General features: G+C 38.4%; 1 protein-coding gene across 1 annotated transcript; it reads left to right on the forward strand.

Moving 5' to 3' along the window:
- Positions 1–5050: 5050 nt before the first annotated feature.
- Positions 5051–20511, forward strand: LOC129171365 (serine/threonine-protein phosphatase 4 catalytic subunit B). Its single transcript, XM_054759947.1, has 9 exons — positions 5051–5175; positions 5745–6012; positions 7470–7521; positions 7604–7654; positions 7815–7916; positions 10252–10425; positions 13201–13327; positions 14613–14802; positions 20021–20511. Exons 2-9 carry the CDS (start codon positions 5903–5905, stop codon positions 20148–20150), a joined length of 936 nt encoding a protein of 311 aa, XP_054615922.1. The 5' UTR covers positions 5051–5175; positions 5745–5902; the 3' UTR covers positions 20151–20511.
- The last annotated feature ends 677 nt before the right edge of the window (positions 20512–21188 follow it).

The raw sequence follows: 21188 nt of genomic DNA on the forward strand, positions 1-21188 counted from the left end.
CAGAGTACATGTGCAAAATGCAATGTTTCTGGATTCTGATTCCCATCATGGCGGCCAAACCTGAGCAGGCATACTACGAAATAGATGACACACGAGTCTTATCTCTGTAGCGTCTTTGGTGGCAACTACACCATCCGTACCGGAAACACGATCCGTTCCTTACGTACGTGAAACTACGTCACTTTCTTCACTCGAAATTTTTACGACAGAGCTTCTGTGATTTTTTTTATTTTTAATTTATGAACATAAATGGCCAATAACCATACTTCATATATGTAATTTATTGGGGATTCATTGATTAATAATTCTTATTAAAAGACTTCTCCAACATGTGGATGTTTCTATCGTCTGTATTCACCGACAGTGACCCTACATAAAAACCCATACAATGCACGAGGTGGAATTGGAATTAAAGTGTTATATTATTAAAGTATTAAGCTAGAGTTTCTTTGTAAACAAAGAAATATCATCCATCCATCTAAACATGTCTTGCCAGCAAATGTTTTTTTCTGTTGTTTTATCAACTTAAAATAATGTATACAACCAAGAAAAGAAATTTAGGATAAGCGGCATAGAAGATGGATGGATGAATGGATGGATGGATGGATGGATGGATGGACAGATGGATGGATGGAAAATAAATTTCTCCACTTTGCATCCATATATGATATTAGAAAAAATGATAAATGATATATTGCCATTTCTTAAAACTATATAATGTTTTGGGGGATGGGGGAGTGACATATTGCACATGGATAGTACAAATTTGGTAGCCTGATTTGCAACTGCTGTAAAATAGGTCGACTGATGACGTAGTTTACACATGTGCAGTGCAAATTGGGTTGCCTGACAGTGACTGGAAATTAACTGACCCCTGCCCGTTACCTCTCAATGCTGGAAACAACAAGGTGGAATGTCCAGCCGCTCTTGGACTACATTTTATGTTTTTTTCATGTTATTATATAAATATTGCATTTGGCTGAGCGGCAACTTTACAAGTACTGGCGATCACCGCGCAAGTTAGCTACTAAGGCTCCAAGTTAGTAGCAGAAATGAAAGTCAATAGCGATCAGTCACAATGTATTTTGAAGATAAAGGGATAAGTGGGTGCCTTACTTCATTAATAATGGTACTGTGGCGACCAACTCGCTTCATCGCACACGTCATGCATAGAAGAGATCTGTGTTGACAATTTAGGGCGATGTTTAACAAGCAGGGGTGCGCATTAAAAGTGAGACAGGAACTGTTTCTTGCGTTATTTATTTGGTGAAGTATCTGCCAGCGGGAGTAGAGCTCCACCTCCGATTGTGCAGGGATATCACCATGTAATGTGGGTCTGAAAGCTGCATAAACCCTTCCGCAATGCAACCTAACCCCTGACCAGTGATAGAGCCAAGACGACAGAGCTTGGACACACTCCTCCATTGCCTGGCAACACCTTGCCTTCCTTATTTACTCGACAAGTAAATAAGACAAAAGCAGTGATCTGGCATTGTTCAACTACAAGCTGGAACTGTTAATGCTGGCGCTTATGTAAACTGTAAGAGTTTGTTTTTTAACTGATCGGTGTAGTGGGTACCAACATCGGCACTTGAACAAGGGACTGGGGTTTGAATGGTAACGTATGGCAATAGCTATTATTATTATTAGAGATGTCCGATAATATCGGCCTACCTATATTATTGGCCCGATATTGGCATAAAAATGTAATATCGGTCATTATCGGTATAAGGATTTTTTTCCCCATAATGAAAGCTGATAACAAACATAATGCTGTATATAGACCTATGGGCTTCCATATTTTCCAGCACGCAAATGATGACATCGTGAAGTGTGTAAACAACCTTGGGTGGCTAGTAGCAAGCTAGCTCACTCCTTCCATTCCATGCATCAATTGTTTATGCTGCTTATCTGTCCAACTTTAAAGGGATAGTTCAGATTTTGTGACATGAATTTGTATGACATCCCCATCAGCATTGTCGTCCAATAACAGTGACTTACCCCCCACTCCTTCTCGTAAGTCCAGTTCTGGTCAGATTTCTGTGATGAAACATTTGCATCACAAAAATGCCTTCTCAAAAAACTCAAACCTCTGCATTAAATCTGTCTCCCACCGTATCCTGTGGGTTCATGTGAAGGTGACGAAGACACTCGCATCTTCTTCCGCTGTGGAACACATACGTAAACAAGATGGCTGCGGCGAAGTAGATCATGCCAAGCATTTTGTGAGGTCTGAATTTTTTGAGAAGGCATTTTTGTGATGCAAACATATTAATCTTTTGAACGCATATTGTTTTGAGAAGCCAAACTCTTTACTTAATTGTCCCCAGCAACTAAATGGAACTACGTTCTTCATCATGGAAATCTGACCAGAACTGGACTTAGGAGACCAAGCTTTCGATACAATTAACCACACTATTTTAATTTCAAAATTAGAAAGGTACGGAATTAGAGGTTTAGTCTTAAATTGGGTTAAAAGCTACCTAGCAAAGAGGAAACAATTTGTAAAGCTAGGAGAATATACATCTGGGAGTCTACACAATACGTGTGGAGTACCACAGGGGTCCATACTGGGACCAAAACTGTTTAACTTGTACATTAACGACATTTGCAAAGTAACTAACAACTTAAAATTGGTCTTATTCGCCGATGATACCACTGCTTTCTGTTCTGGTGAAAGCACACAAGAACTCATTAAAAAGGTCAAGGATGAAATGGTCATATTAAAGTCATGGTTTGACAAGAATAGATTATCTCTGAATTTAAGTAAAACTAAAATAATGTTATTTGGTAATAGTAGAAAGGACACGTACGACCAAATACAAATTAATGGAACGGATATTGAAAAAGTGGAAGAATATAAATTCCTTGGGGTTATAATAGATGAAAAAATGAGTTGGAAATCTCATATTAAATATATACAACAAAAGGTGGCGAGAAATATCTCTATATTGAATAAAGCAAAATATCTTCTTGATCAAAAATCACTCCACACTCTGTACTGTTCCTTAGTATTACCATATCTAACGTATTGTGTGGAGATATGGGGAAATAATTACAAAAGCAATCTTCACTCACTCACTGTACTGCAAAAAAGATCTGTGAGGATAATTCATAATGCCAAGTATAGAGAACATACAAACCCTTTATTTTTAAAATCACAGATATTAAAATTCGCAGATTTAGTACACTTTCAACCCGCTAGAATAATGTATAAAGTTAATAATAACTCGTTACCCAAAAATCTAATCAAGTATTTCTCAATCAGAGAGGAGAAATATGATCTTAGAGGAAAATTAAACCTAAAACATTTATATGCGAGAACAACGCTGAAAACCCACAGCATTTCCGTGTGCGGAATTAAATTATGGAACGGATTGAGTAAAGAACTCAAACAATGTACAGAGATGAGCAAATTCAAAAAACAACACAAGCAGTTGATGTTTGCTAAATACAAGGCAGAAGAGTCCTGATTGTTCTGTCAGGTTTGTTATTTTATTTTATTTATTTTTTTATTTTCTATTTTATTTTATTTTATTTTATTTTATTTTTTTATTTATTTAATTAAATTTTATTTTTTATTTTTATTTATTTATTTATTTATTTATTTATTTATTTTTATAATTTTCTTTGTTGTGTTTAAAAAAAAAAAAAAAAAAGCTTTGTTCTTATTTATTTATTTATTTATTTAGTATTGTCATCATTATTATCATTATTATGAATGTTCTCTCTTTTTTTTGGGGGGGGGGGGAGGGTTATCTCACCGTTATCTATTATGTGTTATCCTGACTATCACTGAAAACATGACATGGAATCCAGGAAGTGAACTACATGTACTGTACTAGATGTAGAATGGATGGGGGGTAGGATTAAATAAGCTTTGCTTCTTCCTACTCCTTTTGGACATGTGGAACTGTCAAAGAATGATTCACGAGATGTATTCCATTGTAACCTTCATGTTCAAATAAACTAAACCAAACCAAACCAAACCAAGTGGGATCAAAAAATCCGAACTATCCCTTTAAGCCTTTTAAAGTCATGTATCAGAGCTTCAGGACAAGATAAAAGGTATGTAGGATATAAAGTCACTTTAATATCTATCTGCAGATGAAATTTCATTAAAATCTAATGGTGCGAAATATGTTAATTTTGAATTACTATGTACTTGCAATTTGTAGTGTGGCGTGGAAACGAATACAGCGTGCTGCTGCACTAATAGTGATAGGCATACAGTACATGAAAATTATGAGACTTGATTTTCTTCCCTGGACTTTTTGATGTTCAAAAAATGTAAATGGTTACTCTGCTGACTTTTAAAACAAATGTCACAGCCTAAGCCTAATCGCAAGTATTTCTCAGATGTTTTATAATGTTGTACAGTGGTGTTTGCAGTCACATTGGGAAGTTAATTGCTGATGCTGTAACCATTAACAGCACAACAGATATGTTGTGTTCATTCCACGACAGGAGATATGTGATATTACACATATCGGTATCAGAAATTGAGAGTTGGACAATATTGGCATATCAGATATCGGCAAAAAAGAAAATATCAGACATCCCCCCTTTTTTTTAACAATACTGGCCCTGGCAGTGTCCCCACTCAAGGCCCACATACCAAATGCACCGCACTGGTAGAAATACACCATTCCCCCTATACATTATCATCATAATTTAAATAAATTATGATGAATTGAATAAATACATAAATTAATTAATTACAAAAATAAAGTCAAAATAACTAAACAAAAGCAAAAACTACTGTTGGCTCTGATTCACATCTTTCAAATCTAACCTTTTTGCCCCCAAAACCTCTTGTCCAATTAGGACATATTTCCTGTGGTGAGTTTTTGTTTGTAAATAATATCACAATATTAAGCAATATCAACAATTTCACAATATGAAATTTAAAAAATAACAAGATTTTTGTGAAAATAAAGAAGAGAACTGAAAAAATCTATTTTTATCAGTTAAGAATCTATCCCATGCTGACATTATCTTTGGCATCGATACTACTGTCACTTGTTATGACACACCGACCCCTGGGAGTGGCGGTAATGTACTACTCGGTATCTGTCGGAGGAAAAAAAACGTTAACCGGAAATGACGACACGAGCAGAAAAGGAGACGAGCTGGTGAATGAAGAAGAAACTCTCCACGTAATGAAACAAACTGGTACTTATTCATTCTTATTCCACGCGGTAATAATATCACATTGTGGTTGGTGTGGATCATTTTGATATGTCGCTATTATTGGCTGTTTACAAACTACTACCCGTATCACTAAATGCTGCTAATGTTTACGTCGTCAAAGCGTGTTTGCTCGTTAACCGTCACAATTTCGTACCTAAGTTACTATTTCATCTGTGTATAACGTTGTATAGATTGTTATTAAAAAGTGACAAAGTACATCAAGGCTGCTCTTAGTAAAAACTAGTTATTTAACATCGGTTGTGGTGAACTCTCATGCTAATGCTCGCTAGTTAGCATAGGCCTCACGCTCTCGGCCTCTCAAGTGTTCTTTGTGATAGTATTTTTTTCATTTTGGGAGAAATTAATATAATATTATAATAATTATTAAGATTAAGTCCATACTCAACATCATTTCTTTGCGAGCTGTACAGTAACGAGACACAGTTGTACTGCATACTGCAAGTTGTACTGCAAATTGATAAGTTGACTTGTGTTTAAAGTCTATAACGTTGTTCATGTCTGGAAATGTTCTCTCTCGCCAATCCAAATAGATCTTCAGTGTCTTCAAGTGAGCGCCTAACGTGTAACAGTCGAAGAATTAGCTGCTCCAAGGGAGCGGTCTCTCCACAACCTGTGTGTCAAAGCGCCTGCTTACTAGTGACCGGGTGGGATAACTGCGTGAGGTCATAGTGAGTGAGGAGCTTCACTTATGTGTGTGACGATGGGCGACATCAGCGACTTGGACCGACAGATTGAACAGCTCAGACGCTGTGAACTTATTAAGGAAAATGAAGTGAAAGCACTTTGTGCCAAAGCAAGGTAATAAACATATATACATATACACTACTAATAAAGCTAAGAATATTGGGCTTTTGGATGAAATTACAGATTAATCTAAAATGTAATACAGTATAACCTTTACAGGTGAACTATACCATTGAATGCACATGTCCAGCTGTTCAGTGTTAAAGTAGTTTTTGCACAACGGGCTGTTCACAAATGGACCAACAAATGTCCAGTATTCAAACAGTCCTCTTTCATCATGCAGTTCACACTTTGACATCATGAGATCAAGACCACACCGAACAATTGATCAATCAACAGTACCTTGCCATGGTGAGGCTTCAAACAGGATGTTCTCAGAGGGAAGTGGCCAGTGTCAGTAGGTTGCAACAGAGATCCAGAGACAAACAGCGGATGTCCACAGGCGTCCAGGATTTGGTGAAACATTAATAGTTCAACATGTGAATTTAAAAGTTTAAAGAAGGTCAAAAGTTCACCTGTAAAAGGTTATACTGTAGTGCATTTTAGATTCATCCTGAAATTTCACCTGAAAGCCCAATATACCTAAGTTTATATACTGTAATGCATCCACAAAACACCTGTTGGTAGAAACTGAGTCCACACTTTTAAAAAGCAAATAGACACTGCACTGAATGCTATGAGAATCTCTTGTCTATGTAGAACAGGTGCTTTACAAATTTTAATTTGCAATTTTGTCTCATGTATTGTGTTATATTACATCTGACAATTCCCAATGTCTTTGTTAAATAATTATAGCGTTTAATAATTTTGCTTTATTATATGTTGTTTTTGTATTGTTTGTACTGTTAATATATAGTTTCTGATATATATATTAGGGGTGTAACGGTACGCTGTAATTGTAGCTCAGTACCTTGTTTTTAAAAAAAGGTTAATTTTCGTTAAAGTAATCTGGGGAAAAATGCAAACCATAAAACTGCCCAGCTTTTGTGTAAAAAGCTTAAGTGATTTTTAAAATAAAACTAAAACTCCAAACTGCTTGCTGGTAATTCTGCAATACTGTTAATACAAATCTCAAATAAGTAAAAAAAAAATGAGAATATATAAGTCACAACGTTTCTTGTTAGGAACTTGCAACAATGGTGATAAGTGCAACAGTAGCTGTTTGAACAGTCAGAATTATTAGTTTATTGTTTAGGAAATTAAAGGTCCTTATTGCCTGAAAAACAGCATTAATAAATCCAGCTTGTCTCCCCATTCCCAACCTCGATTGAAGAAATGCCAGCACAGTGCTTTCCATTACTTTTTCACTTGTCTGTGTATGTATTTCAAGGTAAAGGTAAAATTATTCCAAACGGGAGACTTTCAAGCTCCGGCTTCTCTGTGACACTATTTTATAATTTTTTATATCTGATAAATCACCTCAATTTAAACTGAAATATGTTAAGATTCCTTTCAACCTGCGTTAAATTATACACGATGAATAATATGTCATTTTTGACCTATATTTTCAGAGAGATTTTGGTGGAAGAAAGCAATGTCCAGAGAGTTGATTCTCCTGTTACAGTAAGTCATTTTTTGATTTTTCTTGTTTGCCCTAAATTTGACCATTTATTATCATGTGTGACAACCAGTGTTCATTTTACAGGTGTGTGGTGATATACATGGCCAATTCTATGACTTGAAAGAGCTTTTTCGAGTAAGTTATTTCTTAATCTCTTGTCGTAACATGTAATTTTAAAAATGGCCCATTTTCACAGTTTCTTGTAAAATGGTGGAATAGGGTGTTACTGGGAATGTTTTCAGTTTCTAAACTCTTATCACTATTGTCATATTTTCGTTTTGTTTGTACACGACAGGTTGGTGGAGATGTTCCAGAGACAAATTATCTCTTCATGGGTGACTTTGTAGACAGGGGCTTCTACAGTGTGGAAACATTCCTTCTACTTCTTGCTCTTAAGGTACACACGCCTGCTTTTATCTTAAAACATTGTCACATGGTAGTCACATGCCCAGGCAGTGGCATAGAAAATACACGACATAAGATAAGGGCAGTATTTTGTTTCACTGATTAAAGGACTTGCCTTAACCCGTCTAAGAAAAGAAGACTCTGGCCTGTACTGTGTGGTTATGCTTCAGCTTTTATTTACTCAGCCACTGTGTCCGATTTTCCCAGCCAGTTATTTAAAAAAAAAACGGATTCTGTGTTTGCAACATTAGTGTGCAGGCTACGGGATCACTGCAGGGCCATAAAGGACGGTCGCCATTCATAGCATATAGCAAGCTACCGAGCTAACTAGTTAGCCTCCAATTTATTTGTTTTAAACTTAAAGTGTTTCAGAGTGAGAAAGAAGGACAAAGTAGGAACCCAAAAACATAAAACTTCCACACTGTGTTCATGTCAGACATGGCATGACTCCATGCACTGTTAAGGTACTGTAATCCAAGGAAATGTCTCATCAGTGTAACATTACTGTCACCTGGTGACCAGAATACTTACTACATGTGACTTGTCTTTCAAAGTTTTTTGCCTAAAAGGCCACAGACGACCACGAAACAACTATCATCAATTCATTTGTGAAAACCCGCGATGTAGCGAGGGATGACTGAAAATATATTTTTCTCCTCAAACTGACATGAACAAAGTTTTTTAAAATGTAAATGCATTAAAAACATAAGAAATCACTTGTAATGAACATGTAATGTATTCACACCCTTTTCCATGAAGCTCAAAATTGAGCTCAGGTGTGTCCACCTGCTGTAAAACTCAATTGGACTTAATTGGAGTCCCACAGTTGACAGTGCATGTTCAAGCACAAACCTAGCATGAAGTCAAAGGAATTTTCTATAGAAGGCTATAGGAAAATTTCTGCTGCTTGAAAAGTCCCAATGAGCACAGCAGGCACATGGCAGCCCGCCTGGAGTTTGCCAAAAGACACCTGAAGGGCTCTCAGATCATGAGAAACAAAATTCTCTGGTCTGATGAGAGACAGATTGAAAAGTTATTATATACCTGGTATTCACTTTTCTTTTTTTTTTTTTGCCTGATTCTGATGTATGTCCATAGGGACATGCATCTGCATTATGGGCGCGTGGTGGACGCATATGCCAGAATGCAACCGAGACGCCTGCTATTCCTGAACCCACTGTCAGGCTGATCATTTACATTGGACATTGAACGTGGTTCTGTACATGGCTATTCAGGTGGAGGTGCAAAATAAAGGTTCTGGCATCATGACTATAATGAAAACTGTTGTCTATTCTCAATGAAAATTAACCAGAAAAGCGATCACCAGTGACATAAAATCATTCTCAAATCCTTGGAATTTACAGCTGCTTCAAATTGGAAAATATTTCAGGAAATTGAGCTAAAATGGGTTTCTCCTAGTACCGGTAATTTTATAAATGGAATGTTTTGGCTTAAACGATATATTCCAAGGATAAAAATAACAACAAAATCTTGAAATTAAGGACATAAAATTGGCCTCAGATATCACCAGATTGCAGGAAATGAGGTCTTAATTTTTTTACATTTTCTAGGGGAGGGCCCCCAAACCACCCGCTCCATTTCCAGCACACACCCCCCATTTTCAAAAAAGCTAGATCCGCCCCTGACTGAGGCAAGTGAGGCCTGCAGTTCTTTGGATGTTGTTGTAAGTTGTCGCTGCTCACTTGGGGTCATTTTGGTTGGCCGGCCACTCCTGGGAAGATTAACCTCTGTTCCATGTTTTCGCCATATGTGGATAATGGCTCTCACTGTGGTTCGCTGGAGTCCCAAAGCTTTAGAAATGGCTTTGTAACCTTTTCCAGACTGATAGATAATTTGTTTCTTTCTCATTTGTTCCTGAATTCCTTTAGATCTTGGCATGATGTCTAGCTTTTTGTGGCTGTTAGTCTACTGCACTGTCAGGCATGCTGCCTATTTAAGTGATTTATTGATTGAAAACAGGTGTGGCAGTAAACAGGCCTGGGTGTGGCTAGAGAAATGTAACTCAGGTGTAAACCATAGTTAAATTGTTTTAACACGGGGGCTTTCACTTTCACACAGGGCCATGTAGGTTTGGACTTTTTTCTTCCTTAATAATAAAAAGTTTCAATTATAAAATGCGTTTTGTGTTCAGTCATCGACTGAAACATTTAAGAGTGACAAAATCAGGAAGGAGGCAAACACTTTTTCACACCACTGTATGTCATATAAATAAGTGTATCTTCATGCTACATATGAATTACTGCTAAGGGCTATGTAGCAAATGCTGGGTTTTTAGTCCCTCTGATAGTCGTGTGTTTCATTCTCAGGTCCGGTACCCAGACAGGATAACTTTGATTCGGGGAAATCACGAGTCTCGGCAAATCACCCAGGTCTACGGTTTTTATGATGAGTGCCTCCGCAAATATGGCTCTGTCACCGTCTGGAGATACTGCACCGAGATATTCGATTACCTGTCCCTCTCTGCTATCATTGATGGCAAGGTGAGATGCATGTTTTATGCTTTGTTATATCAAACGCAGTATACTGTGTAGAGAAAATAAATGTGTTGACCATTGTTAAAAATGCATCATGTGGAAGTTGAGCCTTTTGTATCAACAAGAGTATTTATCGCAGCCACTTATTAGAAGCAGCAACCAGCACGTGCTGCAATTAATTGAGGCTTGACTTTCTTCTGCGTAAAAGGATAAGCCTGCTGGCAAGTCTGGAAGTAAAAATGTGTTCAGCAGCAGCCATATGATGCTAAAGCTTAATAGAGAGCCAACTTTGATGCCAGATGGTTTTGAACTAGAAGCAGTAGTTGCTGTTGGGGCACCCCTGTAATATACAAGTAATAGCAGGGGAAACAATATTTTAGGAATTAAGTTATGTTGTGTAGAAATCTGCAATCATCCTAAAGCAATGTTGTTGTAAAGCGCAAAGTTTCAAACACAAGTCGTGCGGGCCAGACATGGCCTGCCACATCATTTTATGTGGCCCACAAAATCCAGGGAATAATGTGTCAATAATGCACTTCACCTTTTTCTTTCTAAATGTATTGGTTCTGTTTTGTTAATTTTGACAGAAAAATTGTACTGTGTGCAGTTCTGCTAACTTTAATATGTGATCATGCAGAAAGATATTCCAAGCATTTTTTTTAATCCAAATTAAATACTTGAATATCTGCTTGACACCTTCACATTCTCACTTCACTTCTCATTTCAAAGCAAGTTATCCATCAATTTGTTAGTAAAGTATAATCAAATGCATAGGAAATTGTGTAATAATATGAGGTTATATTTATATTCGTATATATCGACAGTTTTTGACAAGCCTTATTCAGTTATTGTGGGTCATTCTACTGAAAGGGGTACCAAAAGTGTGACATAGCAAGCAAAATTGGTTATTTTCTAACCAATTTGCATCTTAAAATAAAGTATCAGTTGTTCTGTTTGAAAATGGAAAATGTGAAAAAAAGGAAATTGATCAACTATGACAAATTATTAGTAAACAAAGTTAACACTGGGGGAATCTACTGGATTCCAAATATTGGCAGCTCTGCTCCATTTGATGTGATGGAGGAAAAAAAATCCTGAATATGACCCCAAATACACCATCCCTACAAAATGGAAGTGGAAACATTCTGCTTAGGTATCCCTGCTAAGGGTACAGGAAGACTTAGACTGAGTCCCAGTTCTTCCCCTTAGCCCCTTGTCTTATCCCTCCCCCTTACCCCTTAAAACCTAGGGCCAAGGGGAAGAAGCCACTAAGGAATGGGACACCACTTGATTCTTATTACGCCATCACCCTTCACAGCTTGGTGGCTGCAACATAGCCTAATTAAATTGTTTATAATAAATGTTTCCTACCTTAAAGTAAGGTGCATACATTTCTACATTATTTCAATGTTATATAGCCAGAACACCTCAGAACAGAACACTTTTTTTTAAATAAAAGGCACACATTTTTACAAACTGACATTTATTGCAAAACATCAAACAATTGTAATAAAGAACAGCTTACAACCAGCACTGTAACAACATTTATACAAATAGAAAATGTAGCAAATATAACTATGAAATAGAAATAATAATACACTAAGTCCCCAACTAACGAACACAATTGGTTCCAGACGACCGTTCGCTAGTCGAAAAAAAAAGAAAAAAAAAGGTAGTGTTCTGTGGGTGGTGTAGAATTAAGCAGGCCTATTAACTCTTCATAAACTTTAATCACACGATCTGTCCGGGTTGCATGGTACAGCTCCAACTTGTCTTTTCTTCACATCTCCTCCCCCTGGACTTCATCGCCTGTTGGTCCCATTAGCAGTGTCACAGTGCCCTCTACTGGTCAAGCATGTGAATATGGCCTTAAACATAAATAAATATGGACTTATAAGGCAAAATACATGACAATATAGACCAGTCGGCTTGTGTCTGTATCTCCGAATGTTCGTAAGTTGGGGGCTTAGTGTATAACAAATGTCAACCAATGTCTAAACCTTATCAAGCATCATTGAAAGGCTTAAAAACCTCTGTTTTTTCCTCGCCCTCCTCATGTCATTGATTATCTCTCTCAGATTGTTTTGTAAGAAAGTACAGAACTGCATTTTGTTGTATTTGACTTTTCCATACTGAGATTGTATCTTTTGAAAGGTCTTTGAGTGCTGTATTGTGTAGCAGCTGACTTGAATTGGCTCAGCATCTCCTGCAGGAATGACACATACACATGAATGATGGGCTACAACTGTTAACTCACTGTAAATACAATAATAATAGTAACAATGGTATAATAATAGTATGCTGAAAACTAATAGTCATGATATTTAAAAAAAATGATGGGTTAGGAAAATACTGTAGATGAAAAAATAGATTCCAAAAGTTGAATAAAGTTGAATAATGTGGTGTGCTGTCCACATATGATCATGTTGTTTACATCTTTTATTTAGCGTACTTCCAGGACATCCATACTGTATGCTGAATACAACAAACGTATCTTATAATTGTTTGTGGATTACAGTCGCTATAATTCACAGCCAACGGACATCACTACGATGTGCTGCGTTACACGAACGATTAGATTAGAAAATGCCAATGTGACTGTAAACTCTGAAGCGGGGAGAGACACCTGCCATGGCCGGGCGAGGTGCATCCGACCAGCCTCCGCACTGCCACGGACTTCGGGAGTATAGAGCGGGGGATCCACCCGCCGTAGTTTTTTTAGTTTCTGATTTCATTTATTGTGGTCCATCTGTTTTCATTCAGTCCTTTGTGTCCCCTCAGATATTTTGTGTGCATGGTGGCCTATCTCCTTCCATCCAGACACTGGATCAAATCAGGACTATTGATAGAAAACAGGAAGTGCCCCATGATGGGCCCATGTGTGACCTGCTTTGGTCAGACCCAGAAGGTAATCAGTATCTTATTTTCAAAGTGATCAAATTTACACAAAAATATAAATGCAACACGTTTGTTTTAGTTCCCATTTTTTGTGAGCTCCAACATGTAGAATATTTTCTATGTACACAAAAAGCCTACCTCTCTCAAATGTTGTTCACAAATCTGTCATTTCTGTTAGTGAGCATTCATGACTCAGAATCAATCCTCCTCACAGGTGTGGAATATCAAGATGCAGATGAGACAGTGAGATTATTGAACAGGTGTTCCTTCTGTTGGCGGGGGGGGGGAATCAATACACATGTGTACCGAACATTGACCCTTGTATCGAACAATACACAGTTTCATATTTATTTTATCAACTACTGATGCCGTTCTGTGCTGAAAGCTCAGTGTATCTGCGATCAACTATGGCTTAGGTTGCATTGTCAAGCACATAGCCACTGAGCTCCGCCTCCCACATTCATACCATGCTGAAAATGTAGAAAAATGGGACAAATGTTGGCAATTTCAATCAAATTAAAATAGGCAAGGCAATTTATTTTTTTATCAAAAAAATAATGAACCGTAACACAAATGTATCGTACCAAACTGAACCGTGAGTTTTGTGTATCGTTGCACTCCTAGTATCTGGTGTGACCACCTTTGCCTTTAATGGCGTATACGCCGATCCAGAGCATCCCAAACATGTTGCAATCTTCAAAATGCCATCAATAAAATGCACCTGTGCTTGTTGTCCATAACATATTCGCCTGCCCATACCATAACCCTACTGCCACCATGGGCCACTCCATCCACAACACAGATGCATTTTACTGTATGGATGGATTTTGAAGCTGAAAACATCCCAGCACTTGCATGGAGAGCGTACTCACCTGACATGTCATCCATTGTGCATGTTTGGGATGCTCTGGATCGCTGTATATGGTATTTAAGGCAAATGGTGGTCACAGCAGATGGTGACTGGCATTTTGGAGTGTCCTTTTATTGTGGCCACCCTAAGACACACCTGTGCAATAATCATGCTGTCTCATCAGCATCTTGATATGCCACACCTGTGAGGTGGATAGGTTATGAATCATGAATGATGAATGCTCACTAACTCAGATTTAGACAGATTTGAGTGATATTCGAGCGAGATAAACCTTTTGTGTACATAGAACAAGTTTTACATCTTTGAGTTCAGCTCATGACACATGGGAGCAAAAACAAAGTGTTGCGTTTATATTTTTCTTCAGTTATATGTTGGAACCTTGCAATGTAAAAAATGTAGTCTCACTTTGTGTCCCTGCTCTCAGACACTACAGGGTGGGGGGTGAGTCCTAGGGGTGCTGGCTACTTGTTTGGTAGCGATGTGGTGGCCCAGTTCAATGCTGCTAATGACATTCACATGATTTGCCGAGCACATCAACTGGTCATGGAAGGCTATAAGTGGCACTTCAACGAAACTGTGCTCACGGTGTGGTCAGCACCCAACTACTGCTACAGGTAAGATATAGAGTATTTTTAATGTTCTATTTTCTTCCAGTTTGTGTTTGTATGGACATCAAGAAGTCAGTCAGCAATGTAACCTACCAACCTGTATGCAATCCCTTAGAGGTGGGGGGAGATGGCGATCCCCTGGATAAAACTCTTTAAGGTGCCAGCATTGCCAGCAATGCAATGTTAATAAGTGCAACATTAAAGGGATAGTTAAGATTTTGGCGTTGTATGACATCCCCATAAGCACTGTAGTGCATCAACAGTGACGGTGACCCTACTTTGTCCTGTGAGCAGAGTTCTGGTCAGTTTTTGGCAAGTGGAAAGGTACGCAACAATTGATAGGCGGCAGAGCGCAGTGATACAAAGGGGAGAGACCATAACACTCAGCAATTGTGAGGTCAACTTTTCGGGAGGAATGGTTTTATGATGCAAATGTTTTACTCATTTGAACGCATATTGTTCTGAGAAGCAAAACACTTCACTTTTGTGACCTCAGCCAACTACCCGGAACTACTTTTGTTCGGCACCAAAAACTGACCAGAACTCTGCTCACGGGCTGAAGTCGTGGAAAAGTTACTGTTGATGCGCTACACTGCTAACAGGGATGTCATACAACTTCATGTCAAAAAATCCAAACAATCCCTTTAAGCAAATTTACCTTGTAGGCAGATCTGCCCAACACCCAAGTGTCCGAGTTTATAGACAGATCTTACTAACCCCTCAAGGAGAACGGTCTTTTGTAGCCAGACTGGAGCTGTCCTACGTATGGTTGAGCATGAACTGATTAAGCCTGCTCAGACGAGAGGCAAGAAATGGTTGAAGACAACCTGAACAGTCCAGTTGCGATTGACTCAATGCCCTGAGCATAGTCTTCCCTAACATGTATTGTTGCTTGAATACTACACACAATAAGGAAGTGTTTCTTTATTGATTGGCTGGCAGTTCCCATATTCGGCAAGAAGATTAAGACTCTTCACACTGAAATCTCTAAAATCTCCCTTTGTGTCGGAGGCTTCATTCCTGTGATGTAATAACACACGGAAAGTGTCTTCTTTGACCGGCTCGACTCCACCTCTGAACTAACTCATCACCAGCACTAAAGTTTGCTGTATTGGAATTGTAAATAAAAAGTGTAGAACAAATACACAAAGTTTAAAAAATCATGAAATTAAATTATAAACCAAAATTTACTGTAAACTTTTCACTTAGCTACTTTTCAAGTAGCTACCTTTAGGCAAAACACACTTGCGCCATTCTTTTTACAACGGAAAGCAAAGTTTTTACGATTGTTGCAGAAAGACCCATAATGTGTTGAACTTGCAGCTTGCTTAGAATAGTCAGTATAACTCACCACACAGCCTTTTTTGGCTAAATGACTGAAATTGAGTACGCCTCACAGTGAACCTATCCAAAACTAGCAAATAGTGGCCATATTTTCTGTGAACACATTGTTCTCTAGCAGTGAAATGAGAATAATTTTATATAGCACTTTTCAAGATACCTAGTGATTTTTACAGTAAGAATCCATTATCCATACTGACAGAAATGTGGCTGCCAATTCAACGGCCTCTCTGACCACCACCAAATATTTATTCACGTTAACAGTATCTCACGAGCGAGTACACCCCTCACATTTGTACAAATATTTTATAATATCTTTTCATGGACAACACTGAAGAAACAACACTTTGATACAATGTAAATTTGTCAATGTACAGCTTTGATAACCATGTAAATTGGCTGTCCTCTCAAAATAATTCCGCTGGCAATAAAAGTGAGTACACCCTTTGTTTAACTGTCCTAATATGCATTTTTTTTCTCTTGTGGTCATATGACTCGTTAGTGTTACAAGGTCGTCTCAGGGGCAACTGGGGAGCAGGTGTGTTACATTTGGTGGTATCACACTCACACTCCCTCATACTGGTCAGTGGAAGCTCAAAATGGCACTTCACTAACTCTGTAAGGATGTGAAAAAGGAATTGTTGCTCACTGAAAAAAAATTGATTAAAGATGATTGCCAACACCCTGAAACTGAGCTGCAGCAGGGTGGGCAAGACCATCCAGCGCTGAAGAGGACAGCTTCCACCCTCAACAGGCCTCACCATGGTTGATGAAAGGCGTTAGGTGCACATACTCAGCTTCATATCCAGAGGTTGTGTTTGGAAAGTAGTCGTACAAGTGCTGCCAGCAATGCTGCAGAGATGGGGTCAGCCTGCTAGTACTCAGACCACACACCGCATAATGCATCATATTGATCTGAATGGCTGTCGTCCTAGAAGATTATGCACAAGAAAGCGGAAAATCAGACTACAGACATGAATTACTGGAACCATGTCGTGTGGTCTAATGAGATCACGATAAACGTATTTGCTTCAGAGGGTGTCAAGCGTGTGTGGAACATGTGAGCTGGATCGGCCAGGCATGTCTCTAGACCAGGAATGCTCACCCTTTTTTAGCCTGCGAGCTACTTTTAAAATGAGCAAGTCCCAAAGATCTACCCACTACTATAAAAATATATATATTTACTGTATTTATATTCAAAAATATGAGTAGATATTTATGTATGTTTTACATGTATATCAGGAGTGCATGCACTTTCTCAGCATGCAAGTACAAGTCAAAATGATCTACTGCTTTCTATAAAACATAACATATACAAAATGTAACCAGTAAACTCTGAAATTCTATTGTAAATATTAATGATTAGTATTTCACAGTCACATTTTCAAAGTTTACAGGTAATCCAAGTAGTTGCTATCATAATTCACTTCAATATGGAAATAAAGATAATTACACATAACTCCTAAATAGTTGTGTACATAACCTGAGTACTGGTAATATGTCAGTCACATTAGCTATGTAACGTTCATTAGGGCAAACACTTAGTGTATTACATCCAGTTAGCATTCGCTATCAAACATTACCGATATACAAGAATTTAAAATGATTATGCAAAAGACAATGCAGCCGAAGTCGAGGCAAAATATTGAAAAGGTTTCACCAATGAGCACATTTTTAATTTCATCATGAAATCATAGTTTAAGAAGCGAACGTGTAGAAAACACTGACTTCTGTAGTGGAGTTCATGACGCCAAGCAAAGCCAGTAAACAATACTTTTTTTCTACGTAACTAGCCGCTACAAGTGAAGATAACTTTTGTTATAGATATAGACATCTTACTGCAGAGTTAGTTCATCCACAGTCACAATAATAAAGATGAAAGTTGCATCTTCGTGTGTAGCTTCAAACGCTGCGGGGGAGCGAGTGCGAATCAGGAGGGGAGCTTAATGTCAGCTGACTGATGTCATATGACAACTACAAAGTGACGTTTACGTGATCGACCCAAACTTCCTTGGCGATCTACCGGTAGCTTGCGATCGACGTAATGGCCACCCCTGCTCTAGTTGATTCTCAACTGGTGGGTCGCAAATTCATTTTCAGTGGGTCGCCGGTCTTGCCGAAAAAATTTTAATGACCCAATGTCCCTGAATGCTCCTTGCATATGTGCTATTTGCTTTGTACGCCACCACGAGGTGCGTGCCATTTTTATGGGCAACCTGGCCAAGCTTGAGCAGGAGGTGAAGGACATCTTAACTTAACGTGCCATTCATTCCATACACAACTAGATTGCCTTTATTTCTGCTGGAGAAGAGCGTGCTATAAAGAGACGAGTGTCTCACCGCTCCAGCTCATGTTGTCTTGCATGGGCAATTCCGCCTACAATGGCGACTCACGGGTACAGTTTCATGCCCAGTTAGATATGTTGGACTAGGCAGAGGGGTGGTCTACAGAAGAAATGGACCTCCTAATATTAAATATTGGATAGTTAACACAGTGGAACCTCGGTTAGCGTTCGACTTGGTTCGTGTGTTTTTCGGGTAACGTAAAAAAATGTAGCCAAACGTTTTGCCTCGATTTACATGCATTTTGAGGTTAATTTTCTTCATGTGTTATCACAAAATGCCCTTTAGCTTGCTAATACATGGAAACAGGAAACGCAAGTCAGCTCCGTCATCTATCTACACAAAACACGTTGTTATAGTTTTACATGCACAACAATTTGAAATGTAAAAAAGAACATTTTAAGGTTATGTTTACCTTCATTGAAGACGTGTTCTTGCTAAAGACAAGATGTAAAACTATAATTGTAAAACTATGAAAACGTGTTTTGGGTTCCCATTTTTGGCTTTCTCAAACAGATGAATTGGATTTACATTATTTCTTACGGGAAACATTTATTCTGTTAGCATACATTTCTGTCAGAACTGATTGACGCTAACAAAGGTTCCGCTGTACTTGTCATAAAAGTGATTGCTGAAATCTAAGGGATTACTTTGGTGAGATACTGTATTCCTTTTAAAGGAAAACTGCACTTTTTGGGGGATTTTGCCCATCATCCACAAACCTTTTGTGAGACATGAACACGTCTTTCTCTTTTCTGTGCGTTTTAAAGATATAACAACATATCAAAAGAGACAGCTCATTACTGCACATATGGGACATACTTATTCCTCCTATAAAGTCCCCTAAAAGCACCAACAACACTCTATTTACATGTAACGTATTAACCAAGCTACAGCGTCATTGTTATTAACGTCGTTACGCCGATCGAACTACATTACTGCCGTATGGACGCTTAGCCATAACACACTGGCTAGCTACTAGCCAGCTCCCAACTAGCTTCACCACAGACTTCCCCATAGCGCGTCAGCGTCACGCTCACAACGCCTCAGACATTACCAAAAGGTAAGGCTACGTATTCGTACTGCTGCTGTGTTTTTATTTCTGAGCTTGGAAAAGTTAACCGCTAGGTTTCTCCGATGTTGCTACAGTATGTGAAATAATACTCCGAGCAAGGAAGTTCCGGTAATGCTTAGAATGTCTGAAATACACAAGTATTATTACATGGTCACATGTATATAAAACCATCAAACGTTGTTTTTTGGAGGTGTTTTAATAGCAGTCTGTGTAGGTGGCATAGCTGTATCCCATTACATGCACTACTGAGCTGTCTCTAACTGTTTTTATATCTTTAAAGCGCATAGAAAAGAGAGACATGTTCATGTCTGGCATCAGGATTGTGGATGATGGGCAAAATTCCCCCCAAAAAAGAGCAGTTTTCCTTTTTAAAACCCCAAATGTTAGATCTTGATTAATATCATCGTAGTTGTCGATCGCTTGTTAATGAATTATCACATCTCTCTTTTTCTATGTGGATACACAGATGTGGTAACGTGGCCGCCATTTTGGAGCTGGATGAACATTTACAACGAGAATTCATTATATTTGAGGCAGCACCGCAGGAGACCAGAGGCATTCCATCAAAGAAGCCAGTTGCAGACTATTTCCTGTGAAGGTTCCTCCCCCCCCCCCCCAATTCAGAACTCAGTGCAGTTTGACTGGAAACCTGGAAATCCCATTAATCTCTGGCAATGTCAAATTCAGATCATTTGTTCTTCTCTCACACCTCTTCTGCCCTCTTACTCTGTAGTCCTCTCCTCACTGTTGAAAGTTTATTTTCAAGCTAGCATGTGATGAGTATTTTTTTTTTTTTCCAGAAAAATACTCCTGTAGGTTTCTCAATTTATATTGTAAGAGCTGGCCAAACTAAGGCACTGTATTTACCATCGTTTTGTCTTTTTCCTTTTTAATTTTCAATTCTGTAGGTCTATCCATTTTGATATTGTGAGAATAAAGTTTTTGTATTATTGCAGATTTTTCAGGTGTTTTTCATGTCTCTTGTTAATGTGTACAACAATGTGTGGTTCCTTTGGTCAGGTTTAAACTGACCTGGCAACTTACAGTACACTCCTGATGGAAATCTTAGGACCAGTTGAAAATTGCTAGAATTTGCATTTTGCATATTTGGATCTTAATGAGGTTTTAAGTAGAGCTACAATATGCAAAAACAAGGGGGGAGTGAGACAAAAAACATGTGGGGCTTGTAATTTACACCAAAAAAAACTGTCTTTGGTTAAAAAAAACTGCATCAACTGTCTGGAACTGATGGCCATTTTTATAAACTTCCCTTGCCATCCATCCCCAAATGTTCTCTATGGGATTTAAATGAGGGGAACATGTTCCCTGAAGAAGTCCTTGGTCAAGCGAGCATTGTGAACTACAGGGTTGTCCTGTTGAAAAACCCAGCTGTGACCACACAGACGAGGGCCCTCAGTCAACAGGGATGCCCACTGCAACATCTGAACGTAAGCAGTCACCGTTTGACGACCCTGCACCACCTGAAGCTCCAGTGTGCCACTGAATGGCCCCGTGTCTTGATGGACAGCCAACTGGCTCCTCCAGCTCAGAACAGGTGTGATTTTTTTTTTTTTGGGTCTACCACTTGACTTTTTTGTTCCATAATGTTCAGGATCTGTCAAAAAACTTAGAAT

The sequence above is a fragment of the Dunckerocampus dactyliophorus genome, chromosome 18 (genome assembly GCF_027744805.1).
Source record: "Dunckerocampus dactyliophorus isolate RoL2022-P2 chromosome 18, RoL_Ddac_1.1, whole genome shotgun sequence".
Lineage (NCBI taxonomy): Eukaryota > Metazoa > Chordata > Actinopteri > Syngnathiformes > Syngnathidae > Dunckerocampus > Dunckerocampus dactyliophorus.

Excerpts from the sequence above, each read along its gene's own strand:
- LOC129171365 (XM_054759947.1), top strand. The coding sequence starts at position 5,903 with ATGTGTGTGACGATGGGCGACATCAGCGACTTGGACCGACAGATTGAA. Across the intron at positions 6,013-7,469 it reads GCACTTTGTGCCAAAGCAAG|AGAGATTTTGGTGGAAGAAA; the intron begins GTAATAAACATA and ends CTATATTTTCAG. Across the intron at positions 7,917-10,251 it reads TTCTACTTCTTGCTCTTAAG|GTCCGGTACCCAGACAGGAT; the intron begins GTACACACGCCT and ends TTTCATTCTCAG.